We start from the raw sequence: 22,762 nt of genomic DNA on the forward strand, positions 1-22,762 counted from the left end.
CACTGCTCAGTGATAAATGTTAACATTTTGGCATATTTTTTTCTAGTCTTATTTCCCTGAGTTTTTAAAACCACAATTGCTATCATACTACATCTGCAATTTTGTGTATGTAAAAATTTTACTTTTGTGCTTTTTGTTATTCCTGTCTGCTGTGCAGCACATTTTTGGTTTGCTAGTTTGGTCCATCCCACAAACTAACTATACAGAGTTTGATCTGGGCTCTTCAGTCAAACTGCTTGGTTTGAATTTAGAATTGACCACTGGCGCCATGGCTAGCACTGTAATCTATAGCAAGTCACTGGATTTTTGTCCCTCAATTTTAGCTGTAAAACGGCGACAATAATCCTGTTTTATAATGTTGCTGGAAGAATAAAATGAGATACTATTTACCTGGTATGTAGTAGACATAATGTGAGTGTGTAAATGTGTATGTTTGTGTACATGTAAGTTTGTGTGTGTGTACATGCATGTTATTAAAGAGACATGCTGCTTAAATTGTTACTTTGTTGAACTTGGGAATATGACCTTATGTATATTTAGAAATATTTTCTTTGGGAATTAGTATTAAAGTTCTTACAGCAATAATGACAATGTTTTAAAATACTCTAAATATTAAATTAACAATTTTTATATCTCAAATGCAAATGTATGGTAAACTCTTTTAGGACATTAATAAATGAAATAAATATGATAGAAGAAAATAGTATAATTTTCCTGAGTTTTTCAGATATGTACTTAAATAATACTATTTGAATATTTCAAATACTTTAAGTTTCATATTTTTTACGAATGCCAAATTACTGAAAGACAAAGTTACTTTTACAATAATTTCACAAAGTTACTTTTACAATAATTTCCATAGAAGGAAATGACAAATAGCCCCTATCTATAGGTATACTGGAGGATGTTGTCCTTACAACTGATGTAGTATAATTAAGCCCATTTTAGATTAAACAATATATAATATTGAAAATTCACAATTCTGACCTTCAGGAGGATTTCTGGTAAACAGTCAGTCAATATGACAGTCTGAAGTCGAAAAAAGAATAGAGAGGCAGAATTTATTTTGGATTTCAACCATAATAGGAAGTGTGTATTCTTTTTTCCTTCTTGCTGTTCAGGCTTCGGCTAGTGATGTAAAGGTCCCTGGGGAGTCAGTAAGGCATATCCTGACGGTATTGACATTATTTATTTATTAAATTTATTTATTTATTAAATAAATAAAAAATGAAGCTAAATAAATCACATTCAGCCAAGGTTTGATGGATGAAGTGTACTTAAACTCTGAGGAGATACTTTCTTCCTCTTCTTAGTGTTTTGGGAATGTCTTTTTACAAATGAAGCCATATTACACTAAAACTACTCGTGTATATTGTATAATTTTCTGTGTTTGGTATTGAATTGTACTGATGCTTATAAACGCTTAAAAATGCCTTTTCTGTATACTTCTATGCAGCATTTTCTTTTGTTTTACCCTTCAAATGGGTAGTTGTATCTTCATTATTAATTTCCTAATGAAATGAGTTTAAAGCTAGTCATATAAAGTTTAATTAGAGAGACAGAGGTCCAGAATCTTTATATATATATATATATATATATATATATATATATATATATATATAGCAATAGTAATTAGTGGTGATGTAGAGCCACATTTCTGGATGTTTAGAAAATCAGTCAAACAAGTAGCAGGACCGCCACTTACGAACTTACTGAAGGTGGGCCACTGACCTAGATGGTGACCGCTCCTACCTGCAGCTGTTGATGTGATCAGCTCTCTCGTTCATCACATTGGGTGTTCCCAATAAGCATGTGTTGTCTTTGCCACAGGCCCTTGACAAGGTCAAAATCCTGTCTATTTGGGAAATAGTAGCATGCTTTCAGTAATGACTGATGTTACAAGACGTTCTTCTTCATTACCAAGCCTTAACAACGTTCTCATCTGCCCATTTTTATCATCTTTACTACATAACAAAAGTGATTCTCACATCATATACCTATTCCTATAGGGACAGTTATTAGGTGTTCTTGTACAAATGCAAACACCAAGAGTGCTTGCCAAATATTATTAGAAATCAGTGTCTGAAGTCTTGTCAATTTACTTTGTTCTGTTATCTTTTTTTCTTTTTATTCTCTGTCCCTCCAGGTTTTGGAAAATATTCCTGTTTTTGCATTTACTTCATGAATATGCATTTGTTCATTTTAAAAATTTTATTAGCTAATAGCATATAGCAGAGAATGATGAATTAATGTATATTTATGTCTATAAAAATGTATTAAAAAGCATGGATAACCAATAACATAAAAAAATGATACTTTTCTAAAATCTTCGTAAAACCAAGTATAATCAGAGAGTTTCTTTTTTCCCTTTGAATGATTCACTCTGGAATTTTGAAGGAAAGCATTGTTAGAGTGGAAATATGACTGTTTTTACTACCTTCCCCCCCATGAACCCTCTGTGCAATTAGTTACTAAGTCCTACTCATTAGGTACCCCTGCCCTCCCTTTTTTCTTTGCAGTGTATCATTCTACCTTAGCTGAGGTGTGAAAAAAATATAGCCCTATCTTTAGTAGTATTTCTGTCTTCTATTTCTACCTTCTAATCCATTCTGTACTCTGCTGGCAAGTTAATCTTAGGATTCATGCCACTGTCTTAATGAAAAAAAAACACCATACTTTTTGTTGATATAGCCTTTAAGGCAAGGTCCTCTACACTGTGGTACTCTCCTACCTTTGGCTTTATCTTTTACTATGCTTTTATGCAGACTGTTTGCTCTGTGTAAAGAATAATTGTAGTCAAGAATAATTGGGTCACTTTCTACCACTTGTCTTTTGTATCATCTGTATTGTTGCTCATGACTTTTACTCAGTTGGAACATTTTTCTATTTTCATATTTATTTAGTCTATCATCTTTTAAGGAAATTTGAATAATAAAAACAAAATCTTACATATTTACCCATGTACTTACCATTTCTGTTGCCCTTAATTGCTTGTGTAGATCCAAATTTCCATCTGGAGTGATTTTCCTGTTGCCTAATATTTAATATTTCTTGTAGTGAAGGTCCGTGAGTGATGAATTCTTTCAGCTTCTGAATGTTTGAAAATTGCTTTATTTCACCTTTATTTTTAGGATTTATTTTTCCTGGGTATAGAATTCTAGGTTGCCAGTTTCTTTCTTTTTTTTTTTTCATTTATACTCCACTGTCTTGCTTGCATTATTTCCAGTAAGAAATCTGTTGTCACGCTTATTTTTTTCCTTTATATATGCTGTGTCTTTTTTTTTCTACCTGCTTTAAAATTTATCTCTTTATTATTGGTTTTGAGAAATTACGGTTTTCTTCATATGTCTTGTGCTTAGGGTTTGTTGTACTTCTTGGATCTGTGAGTATATATTTTTCAACAAATGTGTATATCGTTGGCCATTACTTATTCAAATATATTTTTCATCCTCCCTTCTCTTTCCTCTCTTTGGAAACGCCACTTATCTGACCATTAGGCTACTTGAAATGGCCCGCTGCTCAGGGATTGTCTTTTATTTTATAATTATTTCTCTCTGTGTTTCATTTTATATAGTTTCTATTCTGTTTCTTACTTGGGGGAGGCCAGTCTTTTGTTCTTTTCATTCCTTCAACTGATGGGTTGAGGCCTGTCCACATTATGGAGGGCAGTCTGCTTTACTCTAAGTCCACCAATTTAAGTATAATCTCATCTAAAACACCTTCCCAGAAACATTCAGAATAATGTCTGAGCCAAGTAGACACATAAAAGTAAACATCACATGCGCTTCATTTTGTTGTTTTTGTAACAACTTCCCAGTATTCCTTTTAGTAGATATATCATGATTCATTAAACCTGTTTACTAATGATATATGTTTACTTTTTTCAATTTTTAAAATTTACAAATAAGACAATCAGTAAATATGTGTATGTGTATACTTGTATATCTGTACCTATATGCACATACACAGACATATATATATATATATAGTTACTGTTAGTATATATGTCAACTTATATTTGTATATGGTATGTTTACTTAATATAAATCTTAGAATGAGAATTGCTGTGTTAAAGAAAATGTGAATTTTAAATTTAATAGAATTTGTCAAGAAAAGAGTTGCTAATTTTTACTCATACTGAAAGTATTTTACCAATTTCCTCATACCCTTAATAATGGTGAATATCTGTCATGGTAAGACATAAATGATATTCATTGTTGCTTCAGTTTGGATTTCTTTATAGTGAGGTCGATGTCTTTTCATATGATTACTACCCATTCATATTTCTGAATTTTTCATATCCTTTGAACATGTTGGCTTTTTTTTTCTTATAGATTTGTTAGAACTTTGCATTTTAAAGCTGTTAACTCTGTCTCCATTTAATCCACAGGTAGTTATTGAGTGATTCCTATATGCATTGTTCAGTGTGCCAGGGATACAACAGGGAACAAAACACCTAAAACTCTCTAGCTCTTAAGTAGTTTACATTCTGGGTGGGGAGAGGCAGGTCAAAAACAACAAACAAAGTCTTTAAATACATACACACACACACACGCACACACGTGTGTGTGTGCGTGTGTGTGTGTATATATAGATATATATGTGTATTTTACCGATAGCACTAATCACCTATACATACATACATACATATGTATGTATGTATGTATAGGTGATTAGTGCTATCGGTAAAATAAAGCAGAAAAGGGTGATAATGAATGGTATTGGGGGAGGGGATGTTGAAATCTTTGATAAGGTAGCTAGGGAACAACTTAAGGAGAAGGTAACATGGAACAACTTACGGAGAAGGTAACATTGGGGTAAAGGAATGAGCGGAGGTGTTGAAGGAGGTGATAGAGCCCACACGATCAAGGAGCATGACTTCTAGGCAGAATAAACACTAGGTGCAAGGGCCCTCAGGAGGCAGTATGCAATTCATGTTTGAGGTCATCAATAAGACGGGTGTGGCTGGAGTGGAGTAATCAGGGGAGAGTGATAGGATATAAAGTCAGAAACATAATTGGAGGCCAGATCCTGGAAAGTCTTGTAAGCCTTTGGCTGTTACTCCGATTGATACAGAAAACCATTGAAGGGCTTTAAGTTTAAATGGGTTGAGACTAAGAAGGTAATTCAAGGGTGGAGGTTAGCTTCTATGTTATTGCCCCTCGGCAATAAAGGATGGTGGGTTATTAATCCAGAGTAGCAACAGTGGAACTGGTGAGAAGTGGGTGAATTCTGGGTATACTCTGAAGGTACAGCCAACAGGATTTGCTAGTGGTTGGCTGAGGGGAATAAGAGAATGAGAGAGGTCAAAGATGACTCCCAAGATTTTAATCATGAGCAAGTTGAAGGATGGAATTCATTTTTGGAGACTGAGAACTGAGAAAATAGTGGAAAGAGTAGATTGTGGGAAGATCAAGAATTCATTTTTGATATATTGAGTTGAGTTGAGTATTAGACATTGAAGTAGAGAAGTTGATAAGTAAATTGTATGTATGAGTTTGGAATGCAAGGTGGGGAGTCAGGGTGGGTGAGGTACATTTGGGAATTTTTTTTAGCATATACAAGCTATGACACAGAAGATATAAAGTCATGACACTGGATGTGTCAACAATGGAATGCAGGTAGGTAATGATTGGGATACTCTAGGGTTTAGATATATTTCTGTGATGTGTAGAAACCAGCAAAGGAGACTGAGATGGAACTGCCAAGGAAAAGAAGAAAATGAAGAAAGCCAAAGGAAAAAAGTGCTTTGAGGAGTAGAGAGGAAAATCAAGTTGCTGATAGTAAATGATAGTAAAATGAGGACAGAGAATTATTAGATTTAACAACATGGAGAGAGTAGGTTCTGTGCATGTTTAGGGGTGAAATATGATTTGAGTAAGTTCAAAGGAAAAATGGGAGGAGAAAAACTTGGAGATAGCAGATATAGACAACTCTTTGGAGGATATTTATGAAAAATGGGATACTGACTAGAGAGAGGATGTGTCAACTGTGTTGTGTTTAAACAGGTGAAATAATTGCATGTTCCTGTGCTGATGGGAATGATCCAGTAGGTAGGGAAAACTGATGAAGACAAAGGGGAGAATTGCGGAAATGATGTCCTTAGGCAGACGAGAGAGGGATGGGATTTAAGTTACAAGAGTGTTAGGAAGGAGCCTGGGTAGTTCATTCATAATTAAAGGGTAATGTAAGTGGAAATGTGGTGGGAGCTGGCGGAACTTCTTTTCTGATTGCTTCTTTTTAGATGAAATAGGAAACAAAACTTTTCACTCAGGTAAGGGCAGGAAATGGAATGTTGGAGATTGGAAGAAAGAAAAGGTATGGAGTAATTAACCAAGAGAGTAGGAAAGTGAAAGTTCTGTGGAAATGTGGCCACTACTAACGGCCCACGTGAGATCAATGGTCATGACTTTCAGGTGGCGCTGTCAGCATGTTTGTCCTTCATGTCCGTCTTCATGGTGCAGGTGCAGAGCTGGTGGAGGGTTGCATTCAACCAGGGTTAGAGTTTGCTTGGCTAGTACGAGGAAGTGACATGAGGACAAAGCTGTGGGTATAAGGATGGAGAATGGAATTTTAATTTAGTAGGGAGGGGCATGAGGACATCAGGTAGGTGAGAGACAGTGCCAGGGTGACAGGTTTATGAATTGTTGGAGTCAGTGCTGAACAATCAATTATTGGAACTGGAGGGAGTGTAAGTGAAGAATGGGAGTTGATGTCAGAGAGTGGAATATTTGAAATTGAGATCATGTTGGGATTTCAGTCATTGGTAATAAGGTTAGAATGTGACCATTGGCTGTGATCAAGGGAAGGACTTAATTTATTGGAGTAGAGTGTGAATTCTTTATGAATTCAAAGAAAGCAGAATTCATATGTGCCGGTGATTTTCAAACCTTTTGAACTTTTGAATACCATTAAAGTACTTTTGCTTTGCCTTCCAAAATATACTTGTCAACACTCAGTGAATTGATTAGTAAAACACTGATTTATGTTAATACTGAAATCACCAAGAATCTTTCCAGGAGTACTCTTGCAAAGAGGACAATGAGTCAGGAGTTAAAGTCTTTAAGCAACGAGGGGCAAACTTTAATGGCATGTATGTAACCAGTCAACAATGGGAAGAAAATATGTGTTTGGATGTTTGGGCACGAGCTCAAAACAGTAAATTTTTTTGTATTTTGTTGACATTTAAGTTTCTGTGTTTTCTATGGTTATTTTTCACCATTGGCTTTATCCTCTTTTAAAACGACTCTGGAAGAATGCCTGACAAATCAAAATAAAGTCCATTATCATTATTATAATCTCCAAAAACTTAAATACAGTCTTCACAAGGAGACCCTTATCTACCCGATGCAGTGCTAGGTACTGTACCAAACAAAGTATATCGCAGGGCTTTCTGCTTTATAGTCAGGAGCTTGCGTCCTTAGACAAGAAATGCATATATGGATGTAAATAGAAAGGATGGCCAAATGAAGAAGCTTTGAAGTGGCTACAAGTTGATGTAGCAGTCATTTTCACAAACACACAGGAAAACATTTGATTGGGTGTTAAGTGTAAGAGTCAAGAAATTTGCAGATTGAATGAGAAGTCATTTTTCCTGTTTTGTGGGCATTTCCTAGAGAAAGAAAAGCTTCAGGAGTTATTCAAGTAGAAAAAAACTGGAAAAATCGCAAAACTTAGTTTTTTTTGTTTAAGATTGATGCACAACACAGAGGACTTGAAATCACGGAAATTGATGTTTGTAATAGAGTAATGAATGGTGTGGAGTGATCAAGGAGACCATCTTAGAAGTAGAAAGAACATGGAAAAGCCTGGGTGGGGCAAAGTCATTCAATTCTCGCCTCTTGACTTTGGTGGGAAGTTGCGTAGGTGCCTTATGGGAGAGGAAATGATTAAGGTAATGTTACATGAAAGATCGTTAGAGGAAGGAAGTACAAGGACATGTTTCTGGGAGGCACTGTAACAACATATTTCTACGTAAAAAATGTCCCTGCATTTTCCTTTCTTAAAAAACGACTTAAAACCTGATCGTGTGTGGCATTTGTGACTGTGTCTTCCAGGTGCCCTGGATCGCTGTGTGATGGGCATCACGGCCGTGGAGATCCTGAATGCTTGTGATGAAGCAGTTCCGGCCGTGGTGGATTCCCTCAGTCACCCAGCAGTCAACCTGAAACAGGCCATGACCAGACGTAGTCTTGCTGCTCTGAAAAATATGGCCCATCATAAGCTACAGACCCTTGCAACTAACCTCTTGGCTTCTGAAGCATCTGACAAAGTAAGTTTTGTATGTGGACTCATGTGTAGTCCCCATTTTACTTCATGCAATCGCATAGCTTTGACATGTCTTAGGGAATCATTTTGGGAGATGACGCTGGTGAAAAAGAAGATGATTTTTATTTAGGTGTAGCCAACATAGTTTTAGAGTATTTCAAGTATTCGGCATTTTGAAAAAGTAAATTATTCTTACCATTAAAAATATTTTAACATGATTCTTACCGAACTAAGTGGCTTCAGTTTCTGAAATTAGAGAAGATGTTTTGTATGTCATGACTTTCTGACTTTCTGGCAGTCTTCCTATTGAAAGATGGAGGTGAGCACTAGCTATTATCTCTGGGAGAAAAACATGATAATTTAGGTAGACAACTAAATGTTTATAATTGTGGCTTATCTCTTGTTTTAAAAGGACATTCTGATTGTAATAAAGTTAGGCCATTATAAGGATTGAAGAAGATATTTGACACAGTATCATGGAGTTGCACAAGGTGCCGGCATTTTTCTTTGAGACCCAAGTTCAGTCTCACGTTCCTTTACTAACACTTAGAATCAAGGCCTCAGTCACTTCTTCAGTTAACAGTAAATTATCCTATTAATTAATCCTATTAATTATCCTATTACAAGAAGAACAAAGAATCCCAGTTGTTTCATTGGTTACTCATCTGTTGTTTTGTACGGGCTAGCCAGTATTTGGTTTGTGGTATTTGTTTTCTGTGGTATTAGAACCAGTTTGTCTCTGGTCATGAGTAAATGAAACAGAGACAATCCCAGCGGTTCATCTGCGTCAGTACTTAAAATTTCTAGTTCTAAGTATTTATTAAAATTACTAATGGGTAACAGAATTACTTGTATTTTCATTCTCTCTTATTCCTGATTCCTATTTTTTTAATATTTTAACTTGAGAATAAATAACGAAGAGGCTGAAACATTGATCCACAAACATTTGTGCATGAATTAGTGAGTGCTAATGACGAGGAAAGACTACAGGAAAGACTACAGCTCCAGTGACCGCGGCCTCTAGTAATTGGCAGCAATATTTGATCATTCTGTCTTTTCCACAGATACTGGCTGTGTTGTACTGTATGTTTCATAAATTAGAATTGTGAAATCCTCCTGCACTTTTTTTCATGCTTTCAGTCCCATGCTCTAAAGTTGGAATAGAAATCACAACTTAAATGCATTCTCCATGCCTATAATTTTTTTTCAAGATCCCATAGCTGTCCCGAGGAATTCAGTGTTTATCGCACATTGTCTCACGTTCTATATAATTTTAATTTTGAGTGAATTTCTAAAACAATGTATTCAAGGGCAACCATGTATGTACGCTATGTAATTTCCAAATATATTCTTTTTTTGTTGGTATCCCCAAGAAGTACAAATTTGGAAAAATAATTATATAAGTGGAAAATTAAAGAAAAATAAGTGGTACGGTAACATTTATGAATGGCTTTTGTAAGTGGTCACGGTCCATTATGTGATTTTTACAATCTTGTTTGTCCCTATTCTTAATAGCGCATTTTATAGTGCAATTAGTGATAAAAGCACCAGATATCAGCGACACTACACTTATGTATTGTAAAATATACTGCTCGTGAACGTCCTCAGTCTTGTAGCAGTGGTAATTGTTGCCTGGCCTACAAGGAAAACAATTATAGAAGGGGGGGGAAGGCTTAGGAAGCTGAGGCTGCAGGAAGATAATCACTTTATGAAAAATGTATGTTGGCTGGACCATTAGGGATTTCTGTAACTATTTTCTCATGTTGAATTTGAGGCTCCTTCTGAGGGGAATTTTTAAAGAGCTGTCCTCTGGATGGTTTTCTAACCTCAGGAGAAATAAAACCCACCCAAAGTTTAAAAAAAAAAAACAACTAAGAGCCTCTCAGTGTAGGAGTTACTAGGATATTGAAACTAATTTCTTTCATGGGTCTCTCAATAGGAAGGGAAATCTCGTGGAAATACTCTATAGAACTATCCTGCTTTGTCCTGTTGGGATAGTATTAGCCATTGCGCTGTTTGGAAGTCACAAATATTTTATTTTGCTAATTATGTTTTTTTTTTTATGCCAGACATATACGGCTTTGCAAACAAAGATGGAGCATTTACTCTCCTATAAATTTTTTTCTTGCACTGGAAGATCAAGAGGATATTAAATAAAATTACTCTTTATTACTGTATTGAATCTTTGCAAGATGTGTGTGTTCAAACCCCTGTGTATTTCTCTTAGGCCATGTATCTTTTCCCCCTTTTATTGTAATAACTTACATACTTATCTCATTCTTGCCGCTGAAATTCAGTCTTCTTGCAGGCAGGGATCATGACTGACTTACCGTTGTTTCTCCTATGACACCTAGTAGCAGCTGTGCAATAAATACGCGTCAAATTGGATCATGTTTACCAAAAAGTGTTGCCAGCTTCTGCTTCAGCCTCTTTGCCCATGTCGTCTCCATTCCCTCATAGTTGGTTATCTTGACACTCAGATCTGTCTCGTTCATGAGCATGAGAGGTGGAACATGTATTAATAACTTTTGTCCTCTGTTCAGTTTTGCTTTCTCCTCTTTGGTTTTGGTAATCAAGGTTGTCCAGCAATCCCTCCCATTTCTGTATTTTCAGTGTTCGATTACATCTTGGAGTTATGGCCACTGTATCCTCTCCTTGACTCCCTTTCCTTGCGGCTCTAGACCAGGGTCGCTCAACCTCAGCACTACATCAACATTTGGGGCTGGATAGCTGTTTGTTGTGGGGAGCTGTCCTGTGTGTGCTAGAACACTGAAAAGCATTTCTTCTCTACCCACTACATGCCAATAGTTTGAGTACTCCTCCCAAGTTGTGACAGTCAAAAGTGTTTGCAGATGTTGCCAAATGCCCCTCCAGCCCCACCTCCCTGCCCTGGGGTGGGGAATGCCTATGGTTTAAAAGCACTGCTTTGGAGAAAAAAGGTTAAGAAATGGTAGGGATCCTATGTTTTCTATCCTACCTTTCTTTTTCCTTCCCCACTCTTGCTTCTTTAATTCCTGTCCTTTTTGAGGATAGTGAATCCCTTCCGGCCCTTATCTCCTCTGTCCCCAGTGGCAGAATTAGCTCTCTTCGCATTCTCTTTGTGCTCACACCTTCCTGTTCAGACCTTTCCTGAAACACTTCATTTTGCATGGGGTATTTCCTTTTTTCTTTAATGTCTGTCTTCCCTATTAGATTTTGAGCTTCCTGAGGACAAGAGGTGAGTTATTCATCTTTTTATTTCCAGTGCTTAATGTTGTATGTGAAGCATAGTGAAGACCCAAGAAATGTAGTGTAAAGTTGGTTTGGAGGTGTAGATTGGACGCATATTGTGTAATTCACTTGAATGTGAAGTTGAGGACTCAGTGGGTAGCGACACACTATTCAGTAGTCTTAAAAGGAGATTTTTGTTTGTTTCAGAAACAGTTTGCCTTGTCTGACATTTGTATGCAGGACCCTTACAAATATCGATGTGGGAAGTGAATTGTGAGGCTACTAGAATGATACCCTGAGAGGTAATGGGGACTGGAATAGAATTAGGCCGTGGGCATGTAGGACAGGGGATGGCTTGTAAGCTATTGTGGAGGTTGAGTAAATAGGACTCCACAAATGAGCAAGGGAAGAGTGAAGACACACAGGGTGAGTTCAGAGATCCTACCTGGTTGAAGGGAGAATGGTGGGGTCGCTGTTAACAGAAATGAAGAACTCCTGGGATACGCTTTGAGGCTGACTCTAACAGGAGACACTTGCCTCTTCTCTGTGGTGTTGGGAGATGGCGTGTGTGCAGGGGGAGCGAAAAACCTCTGAGAAAGAAGTGGGATTGTTTTTTTTCCTTAAATAAATGCTGGAGTGCAGAGCTTGAACTGGACGGCAGTTCACATTTTGGGATGCCTGCTATTATTCGATTATTCCAGATGTGCTGTCTTCCTTAATTCTCACTGCATATAGATGAGTTAGTTATTACAGTCTTCACATTTGCTCACGATGCACCTAAAAGACGGTTAGGACAGGGACTGGCAAACGTTTTCTGTAAAGGGCTCGATAGTGACCAGTTTAGGCCTTGTGGACCACACAGTGTGGCACAGTGATTCATCTCTGCCGTTGTAGTGCAAAAGCAGCCACAGACAGAATGGAAATGCCTGAGTTTCCAGGAAAACTTGGTTTACAAAAGTAGGCTGTGGGCCAGATTTAGTCACTGGGTCATAGTTTGCTGACCCCTGCCTGCCTCAGAAGATGCCATTATTAATAGCTAGGTTGTGTGTACAGTGCCCGTGTGGTGTAGGCTTTGGTTCAGTTTTGAGAAGCAGTGCAAAGGAGTGGTTAAGAGCCCGGACTCTGGTGACGGCCTCTCTGTGTACAACTCTACACTTGCCGCCTGTGGGTGACCTTGGGCAAGTAACCTCCAATGGCCTAAGTCACACATTTAATTGAAAATAAATCTTTGTAAAGGAAGCAAAGGTCAACAGTTGATCAGATAAATGAAATAACATTGAGACTTGGGGAAGAAAAAAGAGTGTTTTCAGTTAGTAATTGGGAAAGTCATTGGTAATCATTAAGAGAGATGCTTTGGCTGAGTTAATTGAGCCAGAACTCAGGGTATGAAGAGCTACCGTGTTTCCCCGCAAATGAGACGTAGCCGGACAATCAGCTCTCATGCGTCTTTCGGAGCAAAAATGAACATAAGACCCTTTTTTGCTCCGAAAGACGCATGAGAGCTGATTGTCCGGCTACGTCTCATTTGCGGGGAAACACGGTAAAAATGAGTAGAAGATAAAGTAGAGACAGAGAGTGAGGAAGAAGTATGCTTTTGGAGAAAAAGAGAATAGTTAGCTTCAGTGGCTTCAGGGTTAAGTGCAGACTTTGTAGAGAAGGTCCAAGAAGACAGATTACATATATATATACACACACATATACACATATATATGTGTGTATACATTAAAATTTATATATAAATTAATATACATATTTTATATATAATGTATAGAGAGGTTGTTTTGCTATTTCTATACAAACATGTTAAGTGCAAAATATGCACTGTAACTTAATGCACACAACCACACACACACAAAGTAGGTAATGTTACTGCCATTCAAATTTTACAGATGAAAGAACCAAATCTAAAAAGTTAAAAAAAAAAAAAAAGAGAGAGAAGAGCAGACTTTATAGTTTGTTTAGTTGCTTACTGACACTTTTGTTGGTAGAGGGGTCGTTGGTGGAATGTGGTGTTGAGAAAAGACTTGGAGAATTCACCCTTACCATTGTTTCCTCAGAATCGGGAATGATGAAAGATAGGGAGACAAATATAACCAAGTTATGTGCACTGGGATAGGAGAAAAGTAGGCTGTGGTGTCTGTTAAAAGGAAGGAAGGGGTTTTAATCCTGTGAAGTTAGAATCATCTTTTTTTTAATCCCCCGTGACACCCAGCATAAGTAGTGTACTAGATTAAGAGTTAGAAAATTTGTAAAATATTAATAGTAAGTCGTAGATAGCATGTGGTAGTGTTTGATGAATATACACAAATGAATTTTTTAAGAAGATGGCCTGAGCATATCAGGTGATCTTTTTGACACATTTTCTTATAAAGCATTTGAGACCTTGGTTCTTGGTAAGGAGATCTTGGGGGATGTCTTGAGCCAATGGGATTTCACTCGTGAAGCTGGACCGCGCTGACTGCCATGCAGTTCATTGCTTAGGTCTCGTGTGTGCTTTCTGTTCGGCATCTGTACATCTTAGCAGGATCGTAGCCATCAGAGTCACCCTATTTATATTGAAAAACCACCAGGTTGAAGAAAATGAAAAATGACCAGGATGATTTATTTTTTTACCTTACATTTCTCTTTATGTTGTCTAGTTAGTCAAAAGCCTGAACACATGAATGGGTTATATTTGCAAAGGTCAGTAGTTTTGTATTCCGTGTAACTAGGTGAGAGAATGGAATTCAGAAGTCAAACATAACCCACTGAGAACATACTCTGTGTTTTTTGCTTACAAAATTCACTCTGTAAAAAAAAATTTATACTGATTGAATTGATTTTCCGATTCATTGTGAAAAGGGAACTGACGGGACAAGCCAAATAACGTCCTACCCAGGATGCTGGGCCTTGTCTGATGAACTCTTTTTGGCCTTAGAAAAATTCCTATGACATGTATGACCTTTGAAGAATCAATTAAACTTGCTTAGCATTCTACCCCAAACTTGAATGAATTTTAATAGAAAATATGAATATGTTGATGGTGTATTGATGATATATTTATAAGTGTATATGTATAAAGTCAGTTTTCGCTTGTTCTAAGTGGTTATGATGATAAAAATTTTGTATTATGCTACTTTTTGTCTAGTCTTTACTAAATAAACTTAGGAAGCCTTAGCTAAGCTGTCCAGCATTAAGAAAACAAAGGAATAGATGTCTATGGCCGTAGGAAGAGAATACACTTTTATGGAGTGCCCGCCTGTGTGACAGGTGATTCCCTTTAACGGAGGTTAATAATTAGAAACCACATCTGGATGCTGTGTGCCCTCATTGCTCCTTGTGTGACATTACATCTGGGCCTCTCAGGAGACAGAGCTAGATAATCTGTATATGTGTGTATACATAAATACATACACAGACACATACATCTTTAAGTGTTTCTCTACCTAATGTATTAAGTACCATGAGTTAACACCATTACCTCCAATTCTAAGCAAACACCACAGTGTAGCCTCCCCTCTGGCATATTGTAACTCTGCAACAGTGAGAAACCTTACTCCCAATTTTTTCAATGTACTTATTTATTTGCTTAAATTACCCCTTTATGTAAACAATTTTCTACCCCCTTTCCCCACCCCCACCCCAACCTTTTTTGAGGTGAGCCAACCAAAAGCTTGCGTCCTACAAAGGGAAAAAGCTTCATTTCTTTTTGATTTCAAACATTTTTCTTCTTTCCACCTTCTGCTTCTCTGAAGGGATTATTGGTTGTATTTTCTCACTCTTGTGTTTCTTTCAGTTTAGGCTTCATTGCTAAAATGATGTTTTCTCTTATTACTAATATTTTCTTGAGTTCAGTTATTTCACTTCTATTTTACGTATTCTCATTTATGTTATTCTTTCATGTTGAGTATCATTGAAAAAAATGTTCGTTAGCTTGTTTTGAAATAGTACATTCATTTTGATCTGATTTGTAACCAGGTCTGTTTTTTTTTTAGTTTTGTTTTTTCTGGTTCTTATTCTCATTTTACTTACCATAATTTGACCTCAATACTTTTTGTTGCTCACTCTTTTGTGAAATGACTTTACCTGCATATTTTGAATAGCTTTTCTAATTTCAGAAAGCTTCCTCTTTCGTTGTCTCACATGGTGCAAAAATATGGTAGCTTGCTTTCTAATATTTCTTGGAACTGTTCCTCTCCCTCCTTTTTCTTTTTGAATTACCTGTCAATTTTGATTACGTCTGTAGCAGTTTATGCTTATTGGGATGGGGTGGTGGGCTCTCCTAGAAGGGAGCCCTGAGGCATCAGTGTTGCAAGTGCTCTGGGATGGTTCTATGCCTGCCCCTTCAGACCTTTCTGTGGTGAGCCCTTGTGTTCACTTGCTATTGAGGTGGGTGAAACCCCGCCCAGATTGAAATTGACCCCTTGTTTTCCCTGATAAATATTGGTTAGCAATCTTAGTGTTCTCCTGTTCGATCTGTCAGCTACCTCCTTGTATCCCTTTCCTTCCTCCTACAGAGATATCCAATACCAGGTTTTCTCATCCACTTGAATTTGGGGATTTGTGGATATAGTTTGTCACCTGGTTTTGTTGCCAGTATTCTTGGTGAGTGTGATTATGCCATCTAGTTGCTCTGTCTCATTTTATGTGGAGATTTGGGAAAATCCAATAACTATGCTGCCTTTGCTGCCACTATCTTCCAGTAATTCCTTTAAGTGTTTGTGTTCTTGATGTTAAGTGTAAAATTTGGTGAAATGAATTAGTTAAGGAGAAATAGTATTAAACATTCATTTTCTTTATATCAATTGTGTATTATTTGAACTAGATGCAGCACATCTGTGAATGTGTATTTTTTTCTCTTTTCTGGATTGCACTGGTAAAATACCAGTGTGGGTTTGAATGTAAAGGACACATGCTTTCTGTTTATGTGAGAAGATCCTTAACCTACTGGCAGGTGACAGATAGCCCACAGTCTGTCAGTCTGGGTTTGAATGTTCGTCATGTGTTACCCCATCTACTGCCCTTACCCCATAATCTCCTAACATCGTGGTTAGTGAGAGTGACTTTAAACTCTCAGTGAACAGTCAGTGACTTTTATTTTTATTTCTTGCCACTGCTTCCCTCTCTATTGTTTATCAATTGGTAGAAACTTAAAATTGCCGTAAAAGCTTCTAGAATGAAAATTTCAGAATTTAATGTGATGCTTTTGGTAAAGAGATTCCTTAAGGAGTAATCTTAAAAAGTTTTGTTTTGTTTTGTTTTTGGAACCATAAATGCAAAAAGATTTAAAGTAATTGATTAGACACAGGTATATAGGTAAGGTAATGTGATCAATTTCTGAACATACATTATTACGTTGGTTGCTATTATCACAAACACAAGTAAATACAGGGGATTCCATGAAGTCCAGCTGGCCTGTCTCCCTCGTCCCTTCCTATTGCTTTCTCTTTCTCCATCTTTTCCTCCCTTCCACAATCCATCCATCATTTTAAACCCATTTCTGTAAAAATGGTTCACTTTCCTTTAACATATTTATGTTCTAATTCTGTTGTTCTCTCTTATTCTTTCTTTATATTTACCTTACTTTCAGAGTATATTTCCCACACATAGGAAAGTACACTATAGGTTGAGAGTGCATGTGCTCCTGTGTGTGTGTGTGTGTGTGTGTCTGTGTGTGTATATGTGTATGCACACGCATCATATGTGGATATTTCATAAGGTTTGGGACGCATGCTCTGCATATTTCCAACTCAAGTTAACTTTCCATCAATTCTTGCTTCAGATTGAGGAAAATGACTTTTAGTTTACTATGAACACAATTATTCCATTAAGGAATAAAATTAAACTCCCAAAATAACTGCATATTTAATTCATATTTACTAAATTTGTTGATTACAGGGTTTTTGTTCTCTTCCCTTTTTAAGGGAATTGAACATGACTGGATTTATCATGGTCCTTGCATAACACCATCAAATAATGACACGTCCAAGGGAACGCCTCTTCCTGAAACTTAACACACTGCGTGGTTCTAGTGCCTTACTGGCCCTGCGCCTTGTACATAATAAGTAGTTAATGGATTTATAAATGGAATTCACAGTTCGTATAAACATAATTCTGAATCAAGAAAAAGTGGTCTTGTTCTAAGATGGTTTTAAATTCAGAACAGTTTCGTTTTTCTTTGGAAAAACATTAACACACCACACTATCTGACAAGAAATTTGGATTGGTGTGCAATGTATGTGAGATACAGCAAAGGAGAAATTTCTTTCACCGTCTTACATAATAAATCAAATGGCAGACTGCTGAGAGAATAGGAACACTAGATAGATTTACCCGGTGACCTTCTCAGCAGCCAGATCTTTCTAGCCTTTGTGTATGATACTTTATATTTAACTCTTATTTGGGAACTTGAAGGTATTGTGAAGTAAATTTGATAGAAGTATAAAGATCTGTGGCTAAATACTAATATGTTAGTACTTTGGGTAAGAAATAATTTCTTCTATTCTAATGTGTTTGACCAATACACTCTATTAGACCATATAAAAGATTTTCAAACTTCTTGACTTTTATAAGCCTTTGTTAGAAAATAATTGAATCAGTCTAGTTCAGTAAACATTTATTGACTACTAAGTACTGTGTTAGGCCCTAGAAAGCCGAAATGAATAAGATGTGATATTTACCCTCAGGAAATATAAACAGGTAAATACTATGCAATATAGTCAATGAGATGGCTGAGAAATGCCGAATGTATTGCAGAAACCTGGCCTGACCTGAGGTCATTAGGACTGGCTGTTTGGAGAAGGGGACATTAAAGAATGAGTAGAATATAAGTCATATGATGAATGGAGATGGGTTGCAGTGTATTCTGGGAGGAGTGGATGGCAGACGCACAGAGGAAACTGTGAAACACCATGTGTGTTCAGTATTTGCTGGAGTCTCAGCTGAGGGGAGCGGGGAGGTGGTGGGAAAGAGGCTAGGTCATGTATACCCTGTAAAGGTGCTTAAACTTGATGTTTTATCTCAGTGGCTTTCAACTTTTAAAAATTAACATTAGAATATTTCCCTCAAAAAGAATTTTTTGTGAAAGCCAGTATGTATAACAGATACAAAGGAATATAGAGAAGAGTTTAAATTCAAGAATTGTTTGTGAAAGATATTTGGCTGGACCTAGTGATGAATGAGGTACAGGTGGTAAGGATGGGTGACTTCGGGTTTTCTGATTGGCTCTAGCAAGTGTGATATTGAATTTGTACTGTTGGTACAAATAAAAAAACCCCAAACTAAATGGTGAAACTAGTAGGAACTTAGAATTTCAAAGCAGGAATAGCAGCAATTGGAAACCAGCCCTGTGTTACAACACGTGGTTATCAAAACATTGCTTTTATGGGAAATTCATAGGTTCATACGCAGTAGAATCTTTGTGTCCTTGTTCTGCATCTCATACTAGTGTGACATCTAAATAGAATACTGAAAGTCTAGAAAACTGTAGTCATGCTAACTTGAAGTTATAAGTAGCAAAACACAACAATATCACCTGGAACATAATTAGCACATGTAACCTTAGTGACTCACTGCATGAGGAAACGGCCTTATGTTTAACATTGGCATTTGCTCTCTGACCTTGAATCCTTTCATATCTGTAAGGAGGCCTCTTGTCCACCAAGGGCTGCAGACCATAAGTTGAAAATCACTGACCTATGTGGATGGTGAAATGTCCTAGATGGCAAACAATACTGTGAGCCAGTGACAATGATTTGGAGGTTTTAAAAGTTTTCAAATATGAAACTCGTAAGATGATTTATATAACACGGTATTGCAGACCCTGAAATTAACCGTGGTTGGAAATACAACAATCTGACAGTCATCTCAGGGCGGCAGTTTATTGCATTGTCCAAGGATAGGAAATATATTTGGTTGTGGTCGGAGCTCCATACTGTGCTCCTCAGTAGCCTAGAACAGGCAAAGAAGATCCAAAGGTCTTCAATGTCTTCCACACATCTCTCTCTCTTTGTAGTTTGTGTAAAGGTAGCTATTTTTCTTAGTCCCACTCGTATCGCAATCACACCTAGCTTCAGTCTGCCTTGGTGAAAGTGTTATTTTCTCCGGGGAGTGGGACGGTATACAGGAAGCGGTAGAAAAAAGAAAGGCAAGGACAAAAGCAGGGCATTTATCAAAATAAATCAGCATTTTAGTTTTGCAAGTGAAATGTAACTTGGTTCCCCAGTCTGGGTCACCTACATTCTAGGAAATGTAGCACTTCTATCTGCTGAGCCAGGAACGCCCTTCTCTTCCCCACGGCACCCTAACTCCCGCTCATCTCCTGAGCCTCAGTTCTGTGACCACTGTCTCTGCAAAGGCTCCCCGGTTTCCAGGTATCTTGTATCTTGTATCTTCTCTGATCCTATGGTCCTTGGCTTATGTTTCTGTCCCAGGGCTTACTCTCTTGTACCAATGTGTGGAAGCGAGGAGATGTCTTTGTTTACATGTGTTTTTCTCTGTATCAGGGTTTCCTAACTTCAGCACTACTGGATAATTCTTTGTTCTAGGGGCATCCTGTGCATTGTAGTGTGTTTAGCGGTGTCCCTGGCCTCTACCCGCTAGATGCCAGTAGCACCTTCTCCCACTTGTGACTAACAAGGGGGTCTCCAGACTTTGCCAAATGTCCCTTGGAGCTGGGGGAACCATCGCCCCTGGCTTAGCACCACTGTTCCGTCAGACTAAGGACTGCTCAAAGGACCATTCAGTATGGCTCCTTGTTATTTCTGGTGCCCAGCACCACGTGTTCATTGAGTCACTGTGAGTGACCCAGTCTTTGAGGGCTCACTCACCTCCCCACTGCCCATCTCTATGAATCTCTGCAGAACTAACGCTGAGAACTTGATGTGTAGAATAAAATGTCAGGCAGATTCAATAGGACCCTGACTTCCTCCCGTGACCTAACCATGGACCAATCTACGTGGCCCATGGGACCGACTGACACATTTCTTAGCTTCTGTTTCTTTGTAGCTGTAAGGTGGGGGTAATAAGGTTGTAATGAAGTTAACTGAGTAAATGTTTGAAAACATTTATCACATAGCTATTTAACACACATTAGTTTAATACTCTTGATTGACTGAGTCATTCATTCAGCACGAGTTGAGTACACACTCTGTGCCCCACGCTGGAACAGCTGGGAAATGCGTCAGTCATACCCAGGAGGGTATGTTACAATAGGACGCCTTTTTTTTTCTTTCCAGTTTCATTCCTTCAGTTGGTTTAAACTATTTTCATATGAATCACACCCAGCACACCGAGTGGCGAGGAGCCCCAGGTCTGATGGGGGAGACACGTGTGCAGTTCAGTGTGGTGGGCTTTAACTTCAGGTATAAACTGAATGCGAGAGAGCCCGGGCGGAGGAGATGAACGGGCCTGAAAAGTTATGGGGAAGGCTTTTGAGAGTCATTTGCATAGAAGAAAGAAAAGTGCATGAAGAAAAGTGGGGAGGACTGTCCGAATCAAAGGTGACAGTATGTGCAGGTGGGGGGCGAGCTGGTGAGTGGGCATCATGAGAGCAGTGAGAAGTGGGCCAAGGCCAGCAGTGATGGGAGAAGAGGGTGAAACGCAGGTTGGAACCTACTGGAGTGGAAACATTTCTGAAATGAAGCGATTGCTCGCCCCAGTGACCTGGGGTGGAGTAGAGCAGTTTTCTTTTCTCCTTTTCATTTTGTCATTATTAGTCTTACCAAGTTGGCTTCCAAGAATCTCCTCTTGTTTCCATTCATTCACAGTGTATTAGGGTTTTAGTATACCCAGGAGGGTATGTTACAATAGGACGCCTTTTGTTTTTCTTTCCAGTTTCATTCCTTCAGTTGGTTTAAACTATTTTCATATGAGTCTTTAACACATTCATTTGAGATAAAATGAGTGGGTTCTATTATCCCTTTTACCAGTGAAAGGAATACTGCCTGTGTTATCTATTAGCTGTTCACAACCTCTCTTTGAAGTAGGTAGTCTTTCTTTCTTTGGAAGACACAAGAATTTATGCGAGGGGGTAAACTGATTCCTGTAAAGGTCTGTCTGACGGAGGAGTGGGGGTGCCGTTCGCCTCCAGGGCTCCTGGTCTTGTTACTTTGGTAACTTAGCCCTTTGGGAAGAGTCGCAAGTCAATCTCTTTTGTGCTACTGTGTGGAAACCTAATATATTAATCTTCTAATCTCTTAATCTATTAGTACCACTTGGATATTATTATTCAAACATTATTAAGTAAGACATGGCTTGTAGAAATATATTTAGAAGATATTTTCTGTATAAAAGGCATCATCTAAGCGTTTATATTTAATACTTATAATTTACTTTTGAGTAATTTATATTTCAGGTCATGAAATAAATTATAGACAGTATCAAACCTTAAAATCCCTCAGGTTAACTGTCTCTTTTTATGCTTGTTGTTAATGAAAACACATGAAAGGAATCAAAAACCTCAACTCTAGTGAGTATATTGTCATTCATACCTAAAATCCTGTCCTAGCCCAATTCAAATATTTAAGATAAGAAAATTGTCTAATTCCAACTTAAATGGATTCTCTGAGAAAGAACTCATCTTATTGTGTTATCCTAACCATAGGTATTAAGTAACAGCAATACAACAGCAGAGGGCACCAAATGTCCATTTCAGTTTTATACATTTTCTTGATACTGTTTTTGTTTCCCTTTATACTCTCCCCCCTCTTTTTCTCTTCCTCCCTCCATCCTTTTCTTCCCTTTTCCTAGTACTTAAAATCATTAACATTAAAACCATAGTTTTAATAGTAGGTGGGATTTTCCCTTAGTTAATTTTAGAATATTTAAAAGTACATTAAGATATCAGTGTGCTTTTATTTGTTGAACGTTTTGCATTTAACATTATACATCAGAATTTCAGAAGTTCTTAAAGATCTTTATTCAATACAATATCCTACCTCTATATTCTTTTTCTTGTGTTCTATTTTAGGATTCAGTGTTGCTATTTCTAGAAGTGTGTATGTATGTGTGTTAGATACCTAAGACTACCTACTCTTCTTCTTAGTATCCTTGATCTCCGGTTTCAAAGCGGATTCAGTTTTTTAAAAACACCATCCACTCTCCTGCTTTACAGTTTAGCATCAAAATCAGCTGACGGTTAACGCTCAGTGGCATGAATCAGCTCCACGTTTAGGTAGAAATTTGAACCATTTGATATTATAGTTATAGATCAGACTTGGTGCTCTTTTAGGAAAAATAATAAATTATTGTACCAGGTAACTTGAAAAATAGTCTCAAAAACTATGATGTTAAAAAACGATTCAGA

The 22,762-nt window shown here is 37.5% G+C and overlaps 1 protein-coding gene across 2 annotated transcripts in view; it reads left to right on the plus strand.

Annotated features, from left to right (window-relative positions):
- The window catches only part of WDR7 (WD repeat domain 7), a 300,771-nt gene that overhangs the window by 53,912 nt on the left and 224,097 nt on the right, over window positions 1–22,762 (plus strand). For both annotated transcript variants that reach the window (XM_033087148.1, XM_033087149.1), the window contains exon 14: window positions 8,058–8,272. In XM_033087148.1, the coding sequence (XP_032943039.1) occupies window positions 8,058–8,272 (215 nt within the window). The remainder of the gene's footprint in view (window positions 1–8,057; window positions 8,273–22,762) is intronic.

This window comes from Rhinolophus ferrumequinum, chromosome 19, assembly GCF_004115265.2.
Source record: "Rhinolophus ferrumequinum isolate MPI-CBG mRhiFer1 chromosome 19, mRhiFer1_v1.p, whole genome shotgun sequence".
Taxonomy (NCBI): domain Eukaryota; kingdom Metazoa; phylum Chordata; class Mammalia; order Chiroptera; family Rhinolophidae; genus Rhinolophus; species Rhinolophus ferrumequinum.